The sequence below is a fragment of the Mustela nivalis genome, assembly GCF_964662115.1.
Source record: "Mustela nivalis genome assembly, chromosome: 17".
Classification (NCBI taxonomy): domain Eukaryota; kingdom Metazoa; phylum Chordata; class Mammalia; order Carnivora; family Mustelidae; genus Mustela; species Mustela nivalis.
Genome location: NC_139036.1, coordinates 56,543,235 through 56,564,126, shown reverse-complemented (window position 1 = coordinate 56,564,126; position 20,892 = coordinate 56,543,235). Strand labels below are relative to the sequence as shown.

General features: G+C 45.5%; 2 protein-coding genes across 5 annotated transcripts in view; one reads left to right on the top strand and one right to left on the bottom strand.

Annotated features, from left to right (window-relative positions):
* The first annotated feature begins 3,530 nt into the window (after nucleotides 1–3,530).
* Nucleotides 3,531–19,993, top strand: JPT1 (Jupiter microtubule associated homolog 1). Of its 3 annotated transcripts, none has more exons than XM_082705133.1 (5): nucleotides 3,532–3,736; nucleotides 12,403–12,545; nucleotides 12,884–12,981; nucleotides 14,036–14,054; nucleotides 19,723–19,993. In XM_082705133.1, exons 1-5 carry the CDS (start codon nucleotides 3,681–3,683, stop codon nucleotides 19,869–19,871), a joined length of 465 nt encoding a protein of 154 aa, XP_082561259.1. In that variant the 5' UTR covers nucleotides 3,532–3,680; the 3' UTR covers nucleotides 19,872–19,993. The 3 variants fall into 3 exon arrangements, with proteins under 3 accessions (XP_082561257.1, XP_082561259.1, XP_082561258.1); XM_082705132.1 differs by lacking the exon at nucleotides 3,532–3,736 and adding an exon at nucleotides 4,039–4,143; XM_082705131.1 differs by lacking the exon at nucleotides 14,036–14,054 and having other exon boundaries at nucleotides 3,531–3,736; nucleotides 12,884–12,987.
* The window catches only part of ARMC7 (armadillo repeat containing 7), a 38,727-nt gene continuing 21,996 nt past the window's right edge, over nucleotides 4,162–20,892 (bottom strand). The window contains exon 5 of one of the 2 annotated variants that reach the window (XR_014304437.1): nucleotides 4,162–5,735. The gene's annotated coding sequence lies outside the window, so the exon portion shown is untranslated. Of the gene's footprint in view, nucleotides 5,736–14,216; nucleotides 16,269–20,892 lie in introns of those variants that run through there. The other variant, XR_014304438.1, reaches the window with a different exon arrangement.

The following is a 20,892-nucleotide window of genomic DNA, read 5'->3' as shown; positions in this document are numbered from 1 at the left end:
AGAAAAAAAGTGGAGTGCAGTGATTTTAGTCAAAACTATTATGGACATGAACAAGTCAACAAGAAGGCTTGTTATTCTGGAAATTTCTGGCGATTTTACTTAAGGCAGGGTTCTTTCTTATTTTTTAAAAGCTTTTATTTATTTGAGAGAGAGCATGAGCAGGGGGAGGAGCAGAGGAAGAGGGACAAGCAGACTCCCGGCTAAGCAGGGAGCCCGATGCAGGACTCCATCCCAGGACCCGGGGGTTATGACCTGAGCCACAAAGGCACTTCTATTTTATTTTTAAGTAAGCTGTATGTGGGGCTTGAACTCCAGACCCAGAGATCCAGAGTCACATGCCCACCAACTGAGCCAGCCAGCTACCCCTGGCAATTTTACTTTAAAATACAATGCGCCAAACAGGCCTTTCCTATGGCCTTAATCAGATATGCTTTACGTAATTTATTATTCTTTATTAAAAGGGTTTCTTGGGACTGATCTCTTACCTTTGAAGCAAAGGTTCTCAGCCCAAGCCACATGTGACCTGTTTAGGTTCTTAAAGATATCCATGGTTAGACTCTACCCGCCCTGCCTCGCCCAACTGAAATTCCAATTCAGTATATCTCAGATAGGGCTGGCATTCATTTGTATTCCTTAAAAGGTTCTGGGTTATTCTGATGTGCAACCAGGATGGGACAGCTCTAATAGAAAGCTTTAGTTTACCAAGTACAACTTTTTTTTTTTTTTAAGATTTTATTTCTTTATGACAGAGGGAACACAAGCGCAGGGAGCTGGAGAGGGAGAATCAGGCTCCCCACTGAGGAGGGAGTCCAATGTGGGCTCGATCCCAGGACACTGGGATCATGACCTGAGCCAAATGCAGATACTTAAAAACTAAGCCACCCTGGCACCCCATAATCTTTTTTTTTTTTTTTTTAAGATTTTATTTATTCATTTGACAGAGAGAAATCACAAGTAGATGGAGAGGCAGGCAGAGAGAGAGAGAGAGGGAAGCAGGCTCCCTGCTGAGCAGAGAGCCCGATGCGGGACTCAATCCCAGGACCCTGAGATCATGACCTGAGCCGAAGGCAGCGGCTTAACCCACTGAGCCACCCAGGCGCCCCCCCATAATCTTTTTATTAAAGATTTTACTTATTTATTTTTAAAATATTTTATTTATTTGACAGAGAGATCACAAGTAGGTAGAGAGGCAGGCAGAGAGAGAGGAAGGGAAGCAGGCTCCCTGTTGAGCAGAGAGCCCAATGCGGGGCTCAATCCCAGGACCCTGAGACCATGGAGCTGAAGGCAGAGGCTTAACCCACTGAGCCACCCAGGTGCCCCAAAGATTTTATTTTTTTAAGTAATCTCCACACTTAATGTGGGGCTCAAACTCAACCCTGAGATCAAGGGTCCCATACTGTACTTCCTGAACCAGCCTGACGTCCCTACCAAGTACAACATTTTTAAAACTATCTTTTTCAACCTTTACAACTTAAATAGGTTAACCCCATTTACAGATGAGGAAACTGGGCTCGAGTATAAATGAAAAAAGAAAAACAAAAAAAACATAAGTGGCCCAGACGTGTCTCTTATGAGAGAAGTGTCTTTTTAGGCATGTCTGGGTGGCTCATTTGGTTGACCATCTATCTGCCTTTGGCTCAGGTCATGATCCCAGAGTTCTGCGATGGAGCCCCGCATCAGGCTCCCTGCTCAACAGGGAGCCAGCTCCTCTCTCTCTCTCTCTCTCTCTCCTGCTCCCCCTGCTTGTGCATGCTGTCAAACAAAATCTTTAAAAAAAAAAAAGTGTCTCTTTAAGGGAGGAGAACCAGAGCCTAGGCTTTTTGGTTTCCAATCCAGTGCTGTATTGCCACACCAACCTGCCTTTTATACTACAGGGGAGGGAAGAAATCAGGCAAGTCAAGCAGGAACTCAAAAGTTTAGACCAAAAGGGGGACGCACTTTGTTGTGCCTGGCTGGCTCAGTCAGTAGAGCAAGAGACTTGATCAGGGTCATGAGTTCAAACCCCATGTTGGGTATGGAACCTGCTTAAAAACAAAGACGCACTGGAAGATTTGTCCAAACCTCTCATTTAACCCGTAAGAGACAAATTCAGATTATTAAGAAGTTTGTGATTACTTTCCAAGTATGTCTGGCAATCAGCATGGCTATCACTTTGATGACCTATTACATTTTGAGCCAATCACTTCCCATACATTACCTCATTCAGCCCTCACAACTCTGCAACTGAAATACTATTTTGTCCTTATTTTACAAATGGGAAACTAGCTCTCAGAAAGAAATCCAGATTCAAGCTCTGATTTCTCCAACGGGAACCCGAGATAGCAGCCAACCCACACTGCTTTACCTCCTACTTGATAACTATCTGACTTACAAGGAAGGCACACCTGCTCACTGTCTAGCTCGGCCTGAAGGGTTTTTGTTTTTTACGTTTTGGGAAAAAATAAATGATCAAAAATAAAAGTTTTGGAAATTTAGGTCCAGCCTTTTAAGAATGGGCATATTGTAATCCAAACAAGTGGTTAGCACATACAGATGTGATCCATGCCTTCTAGAAGAGAACTTATCTCTGGATTTTCATGAAAACCCAGGAGAGTGGTCAACCAAGAATACAAGCTTCCAACTGCCGGGAAAGGAGGCTACACAATGGAGATACTGAAAAAGGTCTGCCTTGAGGAAGCATGTCTGACATGGGGAGGCCTCCATTCTCGTTTGTTCAAGACTCTATGAGGATCTTGTAAACAGCCTTTCTTGAGCCCTCCAAGTGGTGTCTGCATTTGTTGCAGGGATAGATTTACGCAGACAGGTGGAAGAGTCCTGACTTAAGGGTTATAAACAGCTGCAGAGGCCAGGGCTGCTCCGTAGTCTTGGTAGCAAGGGATGTGACTGTTCCCCACCACCTCAACCATTACCCAGTCTTAGAACAGGCCCTCAAACCGGAGCGACTGTAATTTTGGTCCAGTACGTGCACCACCCATGACAGCTAAATAATATTAAAATGGGAAGAATTTCCAGTCGTTTGAAAAGGGATCATCTTGGCTTGCTTTCTGTTGCTGACTCATAGTGCTGCTGTTTTGAGACTGTCATGTTGCCAAACGGGACACACAGTAGGTATTCAATGAATGTCAGTTTGTGGCAGTAATTTTCATCCCTTGAGCGTGCCTTACTGTCTCTCCATGAGTAAGGCAAGTTAAGTAATGGTAAAGACAAATCTGTCCTCGGCTTGTGGGTTCCAACTCGCCCAGGGCGAGTTTTCCCTAGGTCAGGTAACTTCCTTGAGTGATAGCGAGCACAACTTGTGCCCAGCGCGGGGCAGTTTCGTCCTTTTGTCCAATCATCGCCTAGATTTGGGGATGGGGGAGGGGGAACTTCTAAAGACACCCTGACCAGGAAGGGGGCGGGTTTAGGCTGAGCTGGGGCCACGGCAGCCCGTCGAGGTGCCGCACGATGCTTGGCACTCCAGGGAGCCAATAGGAACGAAAAAGGCTATTTGAATTGGCCAATACCGGCAGGGTGGGGGCGGGCTTTCCCGAGCCTTATAAAGGCTGCGGCCGGCGAGGCAGGCGGTGGCAGAGGTTCCTGCAGCGGTTGCTGGCAGTGGGGTGGGGAGCAATTCTGCGCCCCTCGGACCCGACCCTTTCAGCGCTCTGCACCCGCTCCAGCCTACCTCGCTCCTCGGCACCATGACCACCACCACCACCTTCAAGGGAGTCGATCCCAACAGCAGGAATAGCTCCCGGTGAGGCTGCGGGGCCGCACCCGCCCCACGAGGAGCTCGGGGGGCGGGAGCGGGGGCGGGAGCGGGGGCGGGAGGGCGGCTGCCCGGTGGGGCCACTGAGGCCGGGCGGCCGGTCGTTGGCGGTAACGTGCCTCGGGCGCCGCGCTCGTGCCGGGGCGGGCGGCGGGGCTCGGCCGTCGGCTCCGTCTTTGTGCCGTCCCGCAAGCCCGGCGCGCCAGCCCCGCCCGATCCCCGCTCCTCTCCCATTCATTCCTGCCCCCCGAGCGAGGGGTCTGCCGAGAAGGGCCGGGGCTGCTCGCCCTCGCAGTGCTGCGGGATTTTGGTAGTCAGGCCATGCGGAGACGGTTCGCTTCCTTCCCTTTGCGGCGCGGCTGGCCCGACTTCAGGGCGGTGGTCTTGGCCCCCAGGTACTTGGGCAGCCCCCGGGGCGCCCCGGTCAGGCCCCATTGTCCCACCCCTGGCCACGCGCTCATGCCTCTAGCCCGGGGCAGGTGGCGGCCCCGCGCCCGGCGCGGCTGTCACCTCTTGCGGCCGCAGCGATCGAGTCTTGCGGGCTCCTACCCGCTGGGGCCCGCCCGGCAGGTGGCATTTGTGGTCGGGCGGGGCTGGTCACTGCGACCCCCACGCCCGTCCGGGACCCAGCCGTCAGTCCTCTGCTTAGTCCTTCCCCTCCGCTAACAAAGGAAAGACCCCTGCTCCTTCCCCTCCCGCGCCCACCTCCGAATGCGAAGGAGGGGGGGCGGTGAGCCAGTCCGAGTGGGTTTTCTGCGCTCAAACCTTCGGACCTCGGTCTTTGCAGCCCACCTCTTTCCCTTCCCCCTTTGACGTTCGCCAAATGAGTTCGTCGCTGGCCCGGGTTCCCGAGCTGGAGGAGGTTTCCTGTTCTTGGGCGGGGCCGGAGACATCCATTGTCTCTTCCGTACTGTCTCCACCTGGGAAGCCAGGGCCTTTCTGGCCAGTCTTGCTACAGCATTGGGGGAAGAGGACACTGGGTGTTTGGACTGGAACCCTTTTCCAAGCCCTTGCCTGACTTGGTGGAAGGGTCTGTAATCGGTGGAAGGTGTCCACATTGTCTCGGCTAATTGCACGCTGTTCTTTTAAGGTGGATACAGACATTTCTGGGATCCTGCTCAAGGCTTGTAGGAAGCTTAGGTTCCACTTTTTCTGGGCATCTGTTCTTCATGGATCACGACCTGCTGTCGTGTGCGACCAGCCTTGGGGTCCTGGGCAAGTGGCACAAAGGGAGCCATTTTGTGGGGCTAAGAAGACGGCTGTGAAATAGTGCTTCACCGGGGTTGGAGAACTTGGGGACAAAAAACTGGGCTCAGCAGTGAGTCTTGGGCGGGAGGTTGACATCCCTTTTCAACTCATTCCTTTCCCTTATACAATGTGGAAAAGAGTGGGAAAGATTTAAAAAACTATAAATTGGTTGGTCCTGGCAGGTTGGGGACCTTGATTAGGACAGACCTATGAAAATACTGGTCACTCCCTCTTCTGTTGTCATCCTTGCAATGAGATCATTTTTTTCAGAGGGCACTGGAACACACTGAACCTTGGTTTTTCTTTTGTGCCATGTGGTCAACTTTGTGCTGGTCAGACTGTAGTGATTGGAATGTGAAAATCGACACATTATGTAAAAAAATCAGGTATTATCTTTTGGGGTTAAGTTCTGTTTAGTGCTTCATAAAGAATTTCAGTAACCAGGTCAAATGAATCCTCATGCTAGTTTTTTGATATGTATATTGGAAATGGGAGACAGGAGTGATTTTTGTTTTGTTTTGCAGAATAAATGTTTTCATTCACCTTTTGTCATCAGTTTCCCTCCCATATTGTGATCTCAGGACTAGAGCTTTGTCCTTGTGTTTACTTCTTACCTTTCCTTCTTCTGTAATCTTACCGAATTCTCCACTTGTTTCTGCAGTAACATTTTCCTGGCTCCATAAGCACATTATAAATTTAGGCTAGTAGGGGAATGATCTGCAAAGATCACGTGCGAACTCTGAGGTTTAAAGAAAGAAGAAAGAAAAAGTAATTTTTAAAAAATTGCTGTCCATAGTTCATGGGCACATTTTTGTTGAATCTCAAATATGTAATCCTGGGTTAGTTCAGAAAGAATAGGAGGATCTTAAAAAATTAAACGGAAATAATTTCTGTCTTATGATCCAAATCCTTTGTTTGGGGATGTCTCACTGTTACAAATGGGCTCTACAACAATGACGTCATTGGAGTAGGTATTACCTGCTATTGCGGGAGGAACACAGACCTTTAAAAAGTTGGGTGCTCAGAGCTTTGACTTTCTTTTTAAGCTGGTGTTTGGGTGCTAGTATTCTTTTTTTTTTTTCTTCCTTTTTTTCAACACCCCCAAATATTTCCCAACCTGTTAGGGTTCTGGAGATTTTCATCTTGGTAAAATAATTCATGAGGGTTTAATTATGGAAAGGGAAAAAAAAAATCAATCTAATCTCTAGGGAGTGAAGGGGATGATATTGAAGCAAGTTAATTTTGATTTTATTTCAGGTGTCTTTGTTGATTTGGGGAACAAGGGATAAAAAGCTGGTTGCTTCAAACTTTACCATGAGAGAAAGCCTATTAAGAATTTATAACACACCTTTAATTATGATTTAAGCAGCTTAATTAAATAAACCTACAATTATCATCTTTATAAAATGTATGCCTGGATATACTTGCCTTTTTTTTTTTTAAAGATTTATTTATTTGAGAGATAGCGAGAGCGAGTGGGCAGAGGGGTAGATGGAGAGGGAAAGAGGGCATTTCAAGCAGATTCCCTGCGGGGTACGGAGCCAGATATGGGGCTCAGTCCCACAACCCACGAGACCATGACCTGAGCTGAAACAAAGAGTCAGAGGCTTAACCAACTGAACCATTAAAAGCAAGCCTGTTGAATTAGATAGAACAGAGCCCAGCAAACTATCACCCAAGGGCCAAATGCCGCAGGTGCTTGATTTTTAATATTCATAAATGGGTGTAAAAAAAAAATATTCATTTTTTGACTTGTGGAAATTACATGAAAATCAAATGCAATGTTTGTAAATAAAGTTTGATTTGAACAGAGCTGTGCTCCTTCGTTTTCAGATTGTCTGTGGCTGCCTTTGTGCGACATGACAAAGCTGAATAGTTCCGAAGACCACATGACCCATGGGTGCCTGGGTGGCTCAGTCATTAAGCCTCTGCCTTTGGCTCAGGTCATGATGCCAGGGTCCTGGGATTGAGCCCCACATCGGGCTCCTGCTCAGTGGGGAGCTGCTTCTCCCTCTCCCATTCCCCCTGGTTGTATTCATTCATTCTTTCTTTCTTTCTTTCTTTCTTTCTTTCTTTCTTTCTTTCTTTCTTTCTTTCTTTCTTTCTTTCTTTTTAAAGATTTTATTTATTTATTTGACAGAGAGATCACAAGTAGGCAGAGAGGCAGGCAGAGAGAAAGGGAGAGCCCCGCATCGGGCTCGATCCTGGGACCCTGGGATCATGACCTGAGCCGAAGGCAGAGGCTTTAACCCACTGAGCCACCCAGGCACCCCGGTTGTATTCTTTCTCTCTCTCTGTCAAATAAACAAATAAATTCTTGGGGGGGAAAAAAAGACTGCATGACCCACAGGCCAAAGACATTTACTTTCTCGGGCACTTGACACCATTAGGAGAGGATCTGCCATCCTTTCCCCCATGTAGACCCGACCCTCTTTGAGCCTATGGAGGGTTCTACTGATCGACTTCACGGAGGACGTGGAGGTTTAAGAGATGGGCTAGGTTTTGAAGAGTCCTTGAAAAAAGGGTAGAGAGTGCTCTAGGCCGGAGTAAAAGTGGGAGTAAATACCTCAAAGTGGAGATTAACCAACTATTCAGGGAAAGGTGAGGAAAGGGGCTTGGCTGGATTGGTGAAGAAGGTAAGATCTAGATAAGATGGCGACCCCTGCTGTTGGTCACATCTCCTCAGTCCCGCCTGGGCTTTTTTTTTTTTTTTTTTTTTTTTTTTAAGATTTTATTTATTTGACAGACAGAGATCACAAGTAGGCAGAGAGGCAGGCAGAGAGAGAGGGGGAAGCAGGCTCCCTGCTGAGCAGAGAGCCCGAAGCGGGCCTTGATCCCAGGACCCTGGGATCATGACCTGAGCTGAAAGCAGAGGCTTTAACCCACCCAGCCACCCTGCTGGGCTTAACCGAGGCTTGCTCCTGCTAGTTTGCGGGGAGGAGGAACAAGGTAGGAAGGGGTGCGGCGTTAGGGAGCGCAGGCCAGAGTCTGCTGCAGCCAGGGGAGCAGAGGAGCCAGGGTTTCAGTTGTAAGATGCGAGGGCACAGGGGTGCACACAGATAAGCACATGCTGTGGCCAGGGGGAAAGCTAGGACTGACTGTCGATAGAAGGAGTGTCCGGGAATTCCGGAACCCAGAAGCTGCCATTAAAAGAATTTTAGACTGGAGCTCCTGCTCAGTTGGTGGAACCTGGGACTCCTGATCTTGGGTTTGTGAGTTCAAGCTCCACTTAAAAAAAAAATCTTAGGGGCACCTGGGTGGCTCAGTGGGTTAAGCCGCTGCCTTCCACTCAGGTCATGGTCTCAGAGTCCTGGGACCGAGCCCCGCATTGAGCTCTCTGCTCAGCAGGGAGCCTGCTTCTCCCTCTCTCTCTGCCTGCTTCTCTGCCTACTTGTGATCTTTCTCTGTCAAATAAATAAATAAAATCTTTTAAAAAAAATAAAATAAAATGGGGCCCCTACGTGGCTCAGTGGGTTAAAAGTCTCCCTGCGACTCAGGTCATGATCCCAGGATCCTGGGATCGAACCCCACGTGGGGCTCCTTGCTCAGCAGGGAGCCTGCTTCTCACTTTGCCTGCCGCTCCCCGGATTGTGCTCTCTATCAGATAAATAAAATCTTAAAAAGAAGAATTTTAGATTAATGGCAATCCAGAAGAATATGAAGTATAAAACAGGACACTGAAATTCATCTGAAAGCACAAACCCTGGATAACACTGTGGTGTTTGTGCTTTTAGTTCTGATGCAGTATCTTGTAGCTGTCTGTGTTCCAGGTTCTGTTCTAGGCAGAGTCTATAGGCTATCCTTAGAAAGCCTTACAAGGCAGCTACCATGAACCTCTTCTCCTTGCAGAGAAAACCATAGCATAGAGAGAGGGTAAGCAGTTTTCCCAAGGTCACACAGCTAGATAAGTGTATCTCTCAGTATATACATTGTTCTATGTAACACGTGATTGCCCTTCTGTTATCCAACGTTTTTCATTCACTGTGTTTTGAATAACTTCTGACATCTACCAGTGAAGGTAAATCTGACCCTGATGTATACAGCTTTCTGTTGTATGGACATGCTTGGATAACTAACTCCCCTACTAAGGGCCAGTTAGGGTATTACCAATTTTATTTATAGAGTAACATTTTTATAGGACTGTCCTTGTACATATTTCTGGTTATCCGATAAGGATAATTTCTGGAAGTAGAAATGCCAGTTCATATAAAAAGCCAACAGTTGACATATGCTATCAAAATATCCTTTAGAAAGCTTGTACAAATTTGGGGCATCTGGGTGGCTCAGATGGTTAAGCGTCAGCCTTCGGCTCAGGTCATGATCTCAGGGTCCTGGGATCGAACCCTGCGTTGGGCTCCCGGCTCAGCAGTGAGTTTGTTTATCCTTCTCCCTCTGCCTTCCCTCCTGCTTGTGCTTCTCGCTGTCTCTGTCTCTCTCTCAAATTAATAAAAAAATATTTTTTTAAAAAAGTTTGTAGAGATTTATACTCTCATACTTTAATGCTGGAAATTGTCATTTTTTCATATTTACCAGTCTAATAAGCAAAATACATATCCCTTTGTTTTATTTATTATTTTTATTTTTAAAGATTTTATTTATTTATTTGACAGAGAGAGATCACAAGTAGGCAGAGAAGCAGGCAGAGAGTGAGGTGGGGAAGCAGGCTCCCTGCTGAGCAGAGAGCCTGATGCGGGGCTTGATCCCAGGACCCTGAGCTCATGACTTGAGCCAAAGGCAGAGGTTTAACCCACTGAGCCACCCAGGCGCCCCTATCCTTTTTTAAAATTTCACTTATTTGCTAGTGGGATTGCATTTTTAATGTTTAGAGGCTACCCACATTTTTAAATTGCCTGTTAGTATTTTTTGTCCCATTTTCCTCTTGTGATTCCTCTACTTTTTTCATTTTTAAGTAATCTCTACACCCAACATGGGGCTTGAACTCACAACCTCAAGATCGACAGTCACATCAACTGACTGAGCTAAACAGGCGCCCCTCTTCTGCTTTAAAGATTTGTTTATTTTAGAGACAGAAGAAGTGCACGCGTGAGTGCGGGGAGGGGCAGAGGGAGAGGGTGAGAATCCTCAAGCCGACCCTGCTGAGCGTGGGCTCAGGGGCTCTATCCCACGACCCTCAGATCATGGCCTGAGCTGAAACTGAGTCAGACACAGGCGTCCCCAGTGGCAGTCTTTTTGGGAGAAAACTCCTGACAGAATTCTGAGGAGAAACTGACAAACTCTTCATTGTAGTAGGAATTGTTAATAGATTCTCTCCTTAAGTGATAAAACATACTTAAAAATCAGTAGATTAGAACAACTCACTATTAGCAGGCTGTATCCTAGTAGATCTATAGAACATTGGCAAATAAACGTTCTTTTCAAGCATATATAGATTTCTTAAGTTGACCACATATTAGGCTTTAAAAGCACCTTTCCTCAAATTTCAAAGGACTCATGTCATACAGGCAGTTGTCTGTGTTATAGTTAAAAGCTAGAAATTAATAAACCAAAAAGACCCCTATATTTGGAAACATAAATGTACTCTTCCATGATGTATGCGCCGAAGGAAAAAATAATGGAAGTGAGAAAACATTTAGCATGCAACAGTAGTTTTTAAAAAATCAAGACTTAGAATGCCCTTAGAGGGGTACTTAGAAGGGAATTTACCCCATAAGTGTTTAATTTTTCCTTCGTTTTCTAATGTAAGGAGCTGTATGCAAATGAAAACTGTTATTTATTTGGAAACTTGGATGACATGGACATCCTCCTGTGAAAATATTTCTCAAACTGATTAAGAAGAAGGAGACCAGACTACTCCTATCCCCAGTAACGGAATAGAATCAGTAGTTAGAAAATCATCCCGTAAGACCATGTCCATTTCTCTTTCTGAGTAGTGACGGGACAAGTTAAATTGAGTTCTTCCAGGGAGGAAGCACATTGATCAATCCAAGACAGGACGCTCTGGAAATGTCCAAGTGCTGGGTTTCATTGCTGAACTGAAAGCTGTAGAGGGTGTCCAGTGGTGCCTGGTAATCGAAGATGCTGGGAGTCTTACGCCCGTGTCTCTTGCGGACTTCCTCCTGTGGCCGGTCCCTTGTCATTACTAGCGAGAACACTGCGTGCCTTACAGGTGTGTAAATGCGGCTCGCTGGTGACGCCAAGACAGGAGGAGACTATCATCAGCTCTCCTTGGGTTTCCAAAATGATCAACTTTTACATGTATACTCTTGCGTTTTTAGTTTTGTTGAAAATAAAAGTGGAAGTGCGTTATGAATACATAAATAAAGAAATGTGCTTCCAAACTTCTTTGTAAATATATCCAGCCACGCCCATTAGGCGAGGTCTGGTAGGTCTTTGTTAAAAGGGGACATGAACCAGGCTGTTTCAGCTGCTTTGGGCGTCAGACAACCTTACTGCAAATATTAAGTCTTTTTATTGAGAATAGTTGACAATACAGTATTATATTAGTCTCAGGTGTATACCATACAGCATTCGACAATTCTATACACTATGAGATGCCCACCCTGGTGAGTGGTGTCACCGTGGGTCCCCACACAAATCTGTTACAACATTATTGAGTATATTCCCTTTGCTGTACTTTTTATCCTGTGACTTGTTTATTTCATACCTGGAAACTGGAACCTCTTAATCCCCTCCCCCTCGTTTATCTACTCCCCCCCCCCCTTGCCCCTCTGGCCAGTTTGTTCTCTGTGTTTGTGAGTCTGTTTCTGGGTTTTTGTGTTTGTTCATTTGGTTTTTTTAGGTTCCCCATGAAGTGAAGCCATGTAGTATTTGTTTCTGTCTGACTTAGTTCATTTAGCATCATATCCTCTGCATCCTTCCATGTTGTCTCCAGTGGCAAGGTTTCATTCTTGTTTATGGCTGCGTAATAATACCCCACTGTGCATCTGTCTGTACCAGATCTGCTTTATCCATCTATCAGTGGACACTTGGGTTGCTTCCATACCTTGGCTGTTGTAAATAATGCTGCAGTAAACTTAGGGGTGCATATATTTTCCAAATGAGTGTTTTTGTTTTCTTCCGGTAGATATCCAGAGTGGAATTACTGGGTCATATGGTATTTCTATTATCAGTTTTTTCAGGACCCTCCATATTGTTTTCCACCGTGGCTGCATCAATTTACATTCCCACCAACCACCATGCGTGAGGGTTCCTTGCTCTCCACATCCTTGTCAACACTGTTGATTCTTGTCTGTCTACGACTGGCCATTCTAACTGGTGTGATCCAGTGCCGAATTTATACCATGATGAATCAATTCCTCTCCCTTGTTGGGGGTGGGGTAGGAGGAACAAATGGGTGAGAGAAATGAAATGAAAGGGGTTTGAAGACATTTATGCCGAGAAGTCTTTGGTATGACCTGAAATGGATGTTTTGCCATTATTCCAAGGGTTTTGCGGCCTCCAGGCGGTGGATCCAATTTTTCATTAGGCTTTGATGAACCAACAGAACAGCCTGTGAGGAGGAACAAAATGGCATCTAGCATCTTTGGGACACCTGAGGAAAATCCTCCTTCATGGGCCAAGTCGGCAGGTACTGCTTATATCGGTGGTCACTGGTCAAAAGGGACGGACCCAGCATGAGTAACTACAGTTGGTTTTCTGTGAGGAGCAAAATCCAGCTCAACCATAATGAGATCAACAACAGTTAAAGCTTGTCAGTGGAGGAAGGACTGGGACCAAAAAGTCTCGAGGGGTCGGAATAGGGACTGGGGTCAAATTGGTTTATTTGGTGGGATTTTTAAGCTCTCAGTTAACCCTCCTAACAGTGTTAGCTCATTTTGTATATGAGACTAACACAAACATCACTCATGAAAGCAGTGTTTTCGCTTTAGTTCTGTCCGTTCCTCAAGAAAGTGTGGTTTAATTTAGGTGCCAAGTCTAGTGGTGGCCGACAGGATTCTGAGTCATCTGGACCCCAGAGAAGGAACTCTTCTGAAGCGAACGCTGGAGACTTCTTAGATCTGAAGGTCAGTGTGACAACACGGGACAAGGGCTTTGAGGTTAATACAGTTTAGAAATTCACTTCTCTCCTGTTGTACTAAGAGCGTCAGTTCTGCTACTGGAGTCTGACATAATTAGGAGAGGGACGGAGGCCATATTGGGAATGGAAGATCGATAAAGAATAAAGTCGGAAAAGTGAGGTGACGTGATCTGAGTCTGTTCAGATGTCTCTTCTATCAGTAGGATTAGTCTCTCTCCTTCACTGTTGATTTCGGGAACTAATGGAGCACGCTTACTTCCTACGTAACTCATATGTAGTAGCATTTGTGACTTCAGAGATTGTTCCTGTTGTTGGCAAACATTGCCCAGTTGTTCTGAGCTGAACTGCAGGAGACTCCAGCCTGGGCTTTACCCTCAGTTGTCTGCAGAGGACCATGGTCCCAGTGCCCCCAGGGATGTGTCTGGAAGCAGGGACCTCAGAGCACACACAGGCATCAGCGGTGCAAGTGTGGAAAGACCTGTGTGGGGCTTTGGAATTTATAGAGGCCCTTCAACAGCTAGATAAAGAGAAAGGAGAGAGAATATGGAAGGATAAATTTTACCAGTTTCCCATTCTGATTAAAGGATCCTCTGAAATCCTAATTGATATTAGGTCACTGACGTAAATGTTCACGTTTTTTGGTGTGTTGGATATTGCTGGCACTGGGGCAACCTGTCATGTAGCATTTTTGTTCAGCGTTGTCCAAAAGTAAGTACAAGTTGTAATGGAATCGTGTTGCGGCCTGACCCTGAACTTGACTGCATCAAAATGAAATTTCATATTTGGTTTCAAACAGATAGTAGCCTGTTGGAACCGTGACTGCTTTATTTGCTTGTTATAAAATTAAAATCTGGAGTAAATTTTTAGGGGCACCCGGCTGGCTCAGTCAGAGGAGCATGTGACTCTGGATCTCAGGGTCATGAGTTTGAGCCCCATGTCAGCTATAGAGATTACTAAAAAATAATAATAATAATAATAATAATAATTAATTAAATAAAAATAAAAACTGAACTAAACTTTAAATTTCTTTTCTTTCCCAGGGAGAAGGCGACATTCATGGTGAGTCCTCCCGAAGCCCTGGTTTCTGGTTCTGTAAATGGTTTTTAGCATAGATTGGAATTTGAAATTGGAATCGGGTTTTGGGGGAAAAGAGACTGGGGAGTGAAACCTGGCTTTGCCCCAAGCGCCTGCGCGCACTGGGTTTGGAGGAAAGAAAAATGAAACCGGGAAGTTAGTGAGCACGGCCGCATGTGTATCTGCTGCGGTGAGCGTCATGTCAGAAATACTGCAGGGACGGGAAACGGAGAGTCTTTCACAAATATGGTACTCAGGCTGGTGTCTGTTAGTCTTTTTTTTTTTTTTTTTTAAGATTGTATTTATTTGACAGATGGAGATCACAAGTAGGCAGAGAGGCAGGCAGAGAGAGAGGAGGAAGCAGGCTCCCCACCCAGTAGAGAGCCCCATGTGGGGCTCGATCCCAGGACCCTGGGATCATGACCCGAGCCGAAGGCAGAGGCTTAACCCACTGAGCCACCCAGGCGCCCCAGCATCTGTTACTCTTAATGAGAGCTTTTTAGTAATAAGTGCTGGCATTTCAAGCTTGGCCTACAACGTTTAATGACCAAGTTTGTTTGATTTTTAGGCTCAGGTGCTTATTTAGCAAGACACGGGTACCTCTGTGATCTTACAGATGATGATTTAGGGGGCAGATGTAAATTCTCAGCATCCATGTTACCAATTATATGTGGAAATGAGCTATAATCATTTATTTAATGATAGTCAATCTTTGAAGTATTTATTGAATCTTCCTTAACAAGTGCCAGAGAATTACTTCGCGTAATGAAAGCCTCGTGTGTGTCAGGCAGTAGGAATCGGGTGAAAGTTGACTCAGTGAAATGCAGCCGCCGGAAGGCCTTGTCTGGTCCAGAAGGAAGAGGCTGCTTCCTCGGGACCTCTTCCTACCATTACACTCTGTGAGGCAGCTACTCCGTAGAACAGATTCCTCTCCTGCCCTCTCTCTCTCCCCTCCCCTCCCCTTTTTCTTTTCTCTCTTCTCTTCTTTTCTTAAAGATTTTATTTATTTATTTATTATTTTTAAATTTTTTAAAAAAAGATTTTATCTACTTATTTGACACAGAGAGAGATCATAAGCAGGCAGAGAGCCCAATGCGGGGTTCAATCCCAGGACCCTGAGATCATGACCTGAGCTGAAGGCAGAGGCTTAACCCACTGAGCCACCCAGGCGCCCCTTATTTATTTATTTTAGAGAGACAGAACACGAGTGGGGGCGGGGGGGGGCAACAGAGGGAGGGGGGAGAAGCAGACTCCCCGCTGGGCAGGGAGCCCGATGCAGGGCTCAATCCCAGGACTCTGGGATCATGGACCTGATCTGAAGTCAGACGCTTCACAGACTGAGCCCTCCAGGCAGGCGCCCCTCAGACAGTGTTTCTTGGTGGGCGTGGTGGGAGAAGGATCTCCTGAACCCTGGTGAGCGTTACCAGGGTTTCTCCTCAGTGCATGAGCCACTTTCTCACTGGACTGAAGATGTTATTGTTCGTGTCCAGTGTGTTCCGTCTGCAGAGACTCTTCTGGAGGTAAAGAAATCTTCAGGCCTTTTCAGTTTTGCTGCTTTTCGTGTTCTGAAGTCCTTCCCCATCAGAATCATCTTTAGTTAGCAAGAATCATCTTTAGTCCCTACTTTTGGACAGGAGATAGAGTTAGCAATCTGGGGAGCCTGAAGAAATATGTGAGAGCCCCTGATGAAATTAGGAAAAAAATGTGTCATTACTCCTGCTAATAATGACTCCTCTCTCACCCCCGTTCAGTTTGTTAGAGATTCTTCAGGTAAACAGCACCCTGAGTTGTGTAGTAGGACAGTCTTTACTTTGAGTTCGTTTGTCATGAAATGACAAGGGCATAACGATTCAAGATCCGCCTGGTGGGGGAGAAGTCAGCCCCAGTCCTGTTGCCAGGTTTACTTCAAAGTCATGCTACTCTGCTCAGTTTATTTTTTTCTTTGTTCCTACTCAGTTTAAATAAGACAGATTTTTTGGGGGTAGAAGGAAAATTGCCTTCCTTTTTGGGGGAACGAAACACAGCAATGGCTAAAGGGAGCACGTGGGAAATCTGTAGCGGAGGGAGAAGGTCCATGGGATTTAGGTCGAAGTGTTTCCCGCCTTTAGGCAAGTTAGACAGCCTGCTGCACTTCTCGACGCTCTAATTCTTTCATCCTTATCATAAGCACTTTATCGTTTACTCTGATGTGTCCGTTCACTGAGCTCATTGATGTGCCGAGGAAGAAAGACAAGTCAGGAGTATATAAGTTAGCTATTCTAGTAGACATGTTTGTGTTTAAAGTCCCATTTTTCAGTTATTAGATTCAACAGACAGAAGCTTTCTCTGTGAGGTCCTGTGTAAGTTTCTTTTCTTTTTTTTTAAAGATTTTATTTATTTATTTATTTGGCAGAGACATAGAGATCACAAGTAGGCAGAGAGGCAGGCAGAGGGAGAAGGAGAAGCAGGCTCCCCGCTGAGCAGAGAGCCCCATGCGGGGCTTGATCCCAGGACCCTGAGACCATGACCTGAGCCAAAGGCAGAGGCTCAACCCACTGAGCCACCCAGGCGCCCCTCTGTATGTTTCTAAAGCTTTATTCTCAGTTCCTGTACTTGTGTCATTATAGACTAAAGGGATGGAGTAACAGACTAGCCTCATTCTTTCTGGCTGGAGTAGTTCTGAGTAGACAAAGGAGCATTTAAATTAAATTAAGAATTGTTTATTCTTCGTATGTGCTTTTTTTTTTTTTTCTTTCTTGGCATATTATCTAGTCATGAAAGACAAAACTGTTCCCTTAATAATGAAAGACAGACATAAGATTGGTGGGTGTGAGCTTGATTTATCTAAAAATCATTTTATGGAGGGGCTCCTGACTGGCTCTGTGAGTGGAGCATGAGACTCCTGATTTCAGGGTCATGAGTTCGAGCCCCACATTGGGCATGGAACCTACCTAAAATTTATAAATAAATAAGATGAAATAAATAGTTTAATGGAGGGGCGTCTGGCTGGTTCAGTCCGTGAAGCATAGAACTCTTGATGGTGGGGTTGTGAGTTCAAGCCTACTTTGGGTGTGGAGATCACTTTAAAAAGAGTCTTAAAGGGGTGCCTGGGTGGCTCAGTGGGTTAAAGCCTCTGCCTTCGGCTCAGGTCATGATCCCAGGGTCCTGGGATCGAGCCCCACATGGGGCTCTCTGCTCAGCGGGGAGCCTGCTCCCCCCTACCTCTGCCTGCCTCTCTGTCTACTTGTGATTTCTCTATGTCAAATAAATAAATAAATAAAATCTTCTAAAAAAAAAAAAAGTAAAAATAAGAATCATTTTATGAAAATAAATGACCACGGTAGGGCTGCAAGGTAATGAGCTGTGTCCTTTGGAAGTACTCCTAACTGCCTGATGCAGACAGACAACGGGGAGCTGTTGGAGCCTGGGTACTGGTGAGGCCGAGTTCTAGCAGCACCAAGAAAATTGCTTAACTCCATAGGCTGGCTCAGGTGGAGTTATGCTCTATAATCATCCATCTTGGGTTGTTTCAGAATGTCGGGTTTTGGGTTTTGTTTGTATTTACAGTAAATGGGACATATTTAAGAGATACTTATCAGAGGACTCGTGTCCTTCTTGTGCAACAAGAGTGTGGCAACGAGAAACGGGGGGGGGGGGGTGACCCTTTCTCGCTCCATTGTTGTTTGTCAGGACTGTCAATTTGGAAAGCTTCAGACTGATTTTTACTGCTGGTTGATGATAATATAGAACATTGTATGTGTTATGCTACCTCTATAGAAAGTTCCAAATGTTCATAAAACGTAATGTCAAAAGCAGCAGTAGCATATTTCTGAGGTTTTCTTCTTTTTTTTTTTTTTTTTTTTTTTTTAATTTTATTTTTTTTTTTTAAAGATTTTATTTATTTATTTGACAGAGAGAAATCACAAGTAGATGGAGAGGCAGGCAGAGAGAGAGAGAGGGAAGCAGGCTCTCCGCTGAGCAGAGAGCCCGACGCGGGACTCGATCCCAGGACTCTGAGATCATGACCTGAGCCGAAGGCAGCGGCTTAACCCACTGAGCCACCCAGGCGCCCTCTTCTTTTTTTTTTTAGGATTTTATTTATTTATTTGAGAGAAAGAAAGTACGAGCAGGGGGGTGGGGGAGAGGGAGACACAGTCTCCCCGCTGAGCAGACCCAAACTGAAGACAGACACTTAACCTGCTAAGCCACCGAGGAGCCCCTATTTGAGGTTTTTTTTTTTTTTTTTTTTTTTTTCTATTTGAGTTTTTTTTTGTTGAGTTTCCAATCTTAGACCTCTTCCTCCTTGGACTTCTCAGTATCAAAGTTGGCCAAATTAAAACTTGGTACAAGGGGTTTTAGGAACATGAACTTTTAATGGTTAGTCTTTGAGGGACTTAAAGTACATTTCTTGGGGCGCCTGGGTGGCTTATGATCTCTCTCTCTCTGTCAAAAAAAAAAAAAAAAAAAAAAAAAAAAAAGAATATGCACCTGAATTGAATTTGATGTTTTAACACCGAAATGAGGCCCAGCATTTTGCAGTCACTTTTTAATTTTTTAATTAATCTTTAAGATCTTATTTATTTATTTGACAGAGAGTAGGCAGAGAGAGTCGGGGGTGGGGAAGCAGGCTCCCTCCTGAGCAGAGCCTGATGCAGGGCTCGATCCCAGGACCCTGAGATCATGACCTGAGCCAAAGGCAGAGGCTTTAAGCCACTGAGCCACCCAGGCGCCCCTGCAGTCACTTTTGACTTGGAACAAAGATTTTTCAAAAAAAAAAAAAAAAAAAAGAAAGAAAGAAAGAAATAAAGAAAAGAAAAAGAAAACAAACAAACAAACAAACTTTTCCAAGTTTGGAAACTGCCTCACCCAGGTGCCCCAGTCTGGCAAATTTTAAAGTGAAGTGATTACTAAATGGTTGGTGTGCAAAGCCGTGTCGGGCTCTGTGCCTAAGCAGGGAGTCTGCTTGAGCATTCTCTCTCTTCCTCTCCCTCTGCCCCTTCCCCTGCACTCTCTCTCTCTCAAATAAATAAACCTTAAAAAAAAAAACAAAAAAGGGCGCCTGGGTGGCTCAGTGTATTGGGCCGCTGCCTTCGGCTCAGGTTGTGATCTCAGGGTCCTGGGATCGAGTCCCACATAGGGATCTCTGTCTGTCAAATAAATAAATAAAATCTTTAAAAAAAAACGCACAAAAAACCCAAAATACATCTTCCTGTTTGTGTATACTTTAGAAAAGAACACACAGGGGCGCCTGGGTGGCTCGTGGGTTAAAGCCTCTGCCTTCGGATCGGGTCATGATCCCAGGGTCTTGGGATCGAGCCCCGCAATGGTCTCTCTGCTCAGCAGGGAGCCTGCTTCCCTTCCTCTCTCTCTGCCTGCCTCTCTGCCTACTTGTGATCTCTGCCTGTCAAATAAATAAAAATTAAAAAAAAAAAAAAAAAAAGAACACACATAGAAAAGCGCCTGGGTACAAATATGACAAAAAGACTGACGGTGGTTGGTTTTGGGTTATGGGGACATAGTTGAACGATTGTTGCCTTCTTTAGGTATGATTTGTTATTTCTGTGTATGCTTTGATACCTCTAGGTATGATCTGAACCATCCTTCAAGAAAATCTTAAGATTCTTCATTCTACCTAGAAATAATTATTAGCCCTAAGTTTCTTCTGTTTTCCTAGAAAACGTGGACACAGACTTGCAGGCCAGCCTGGGGCAGAGCGAGGAGAAGCCTGTGCCCGCTGCCCCTGTGCCCAGCCCAGTGGCTCCGGCCCCAGTGCCATCCCGAAGAAATCCCCCCGGTGGCAAGTCCAGCCTCGTCCTGGGTTAGCTCCGATTCTCTTGAACTCTTGTCGTTTTGTTTGTTTTTGTTTCCTCCATGCTTGTGAACTGCACAACTTGAGCCTGACTGTACATCTTTTGGATTTGTTTCATTAAAAAAGAAGCACTTTATGTACTGCTGTCTTTTTTTTTCTCCCCTTCCCCCCCAAAGAACAGGTTTCTCTCTCTCTGTCCTGATTCCTCTGGGTCTGTAGGCCATGGCATGAGTGTTTTCTAGTAGTAGATTGGAGGGAAAGTTTTGTGACACTTAGTACAGTGTTTTTAAGAACAATTTGGTTCCTAATGTGTTAGAGGATCTTTTGTACTGAGGTTTTTAAAACCCTTTTCTTGTCAGCTTTACTTGGGTTGACCAAGCCTTGACTGGACAGACCAGTGAACAGTCCACAGGCACCGTTCCTTCAGGCCCCCAAACACAGGGTTGTCTTTACGCCAAACCTCCTCATTGTTGGCCTACCTTGTCAGTGGCCTTTGCTAAAAGCATCTCCCTGTGCCATATGGAACAGTAGAGGCCTGAGCCTCATATGCCTTGCTGCCTGCCAAGCAAAAAACTGCCTTTTTCATTTTTGAACCTTAAGAGATAAGCCAGATACTAACTCAACTAATGACGAGCTAAGCCCGCTGCTCTCACGCAGAGGAAGGCTTCCATGTACGCTCAAGCTGACAGATTCCAAGTGGTAAGCAAAGCAAGGGCGGTGACCACACAGAAGTGGGTCTTTGTGGTGAACAGACCCCAAGGGGGCAATGCTCTTCTTCGGTAACTTGAAGCTGTGTGCATGATGCTGGTGCTTGACCTTGAACTGAAGTATCCTTAAAATGTGTGTTGTACTTCACAATCCTGGACTGTTGCTTAAAGTAAACAATGTACAAATTTTGAAACATTGTGTCCTGTGTCATCTTTTTGAGACTGTTTCAATGTTCTACCTGTTGCTTTTTTCTCTGTTACTCTAAATTCTGTTGCCCAAAGGATTGATGAGTCATTCAAGTCAAGACAAACTAATGAAAACCCAGAG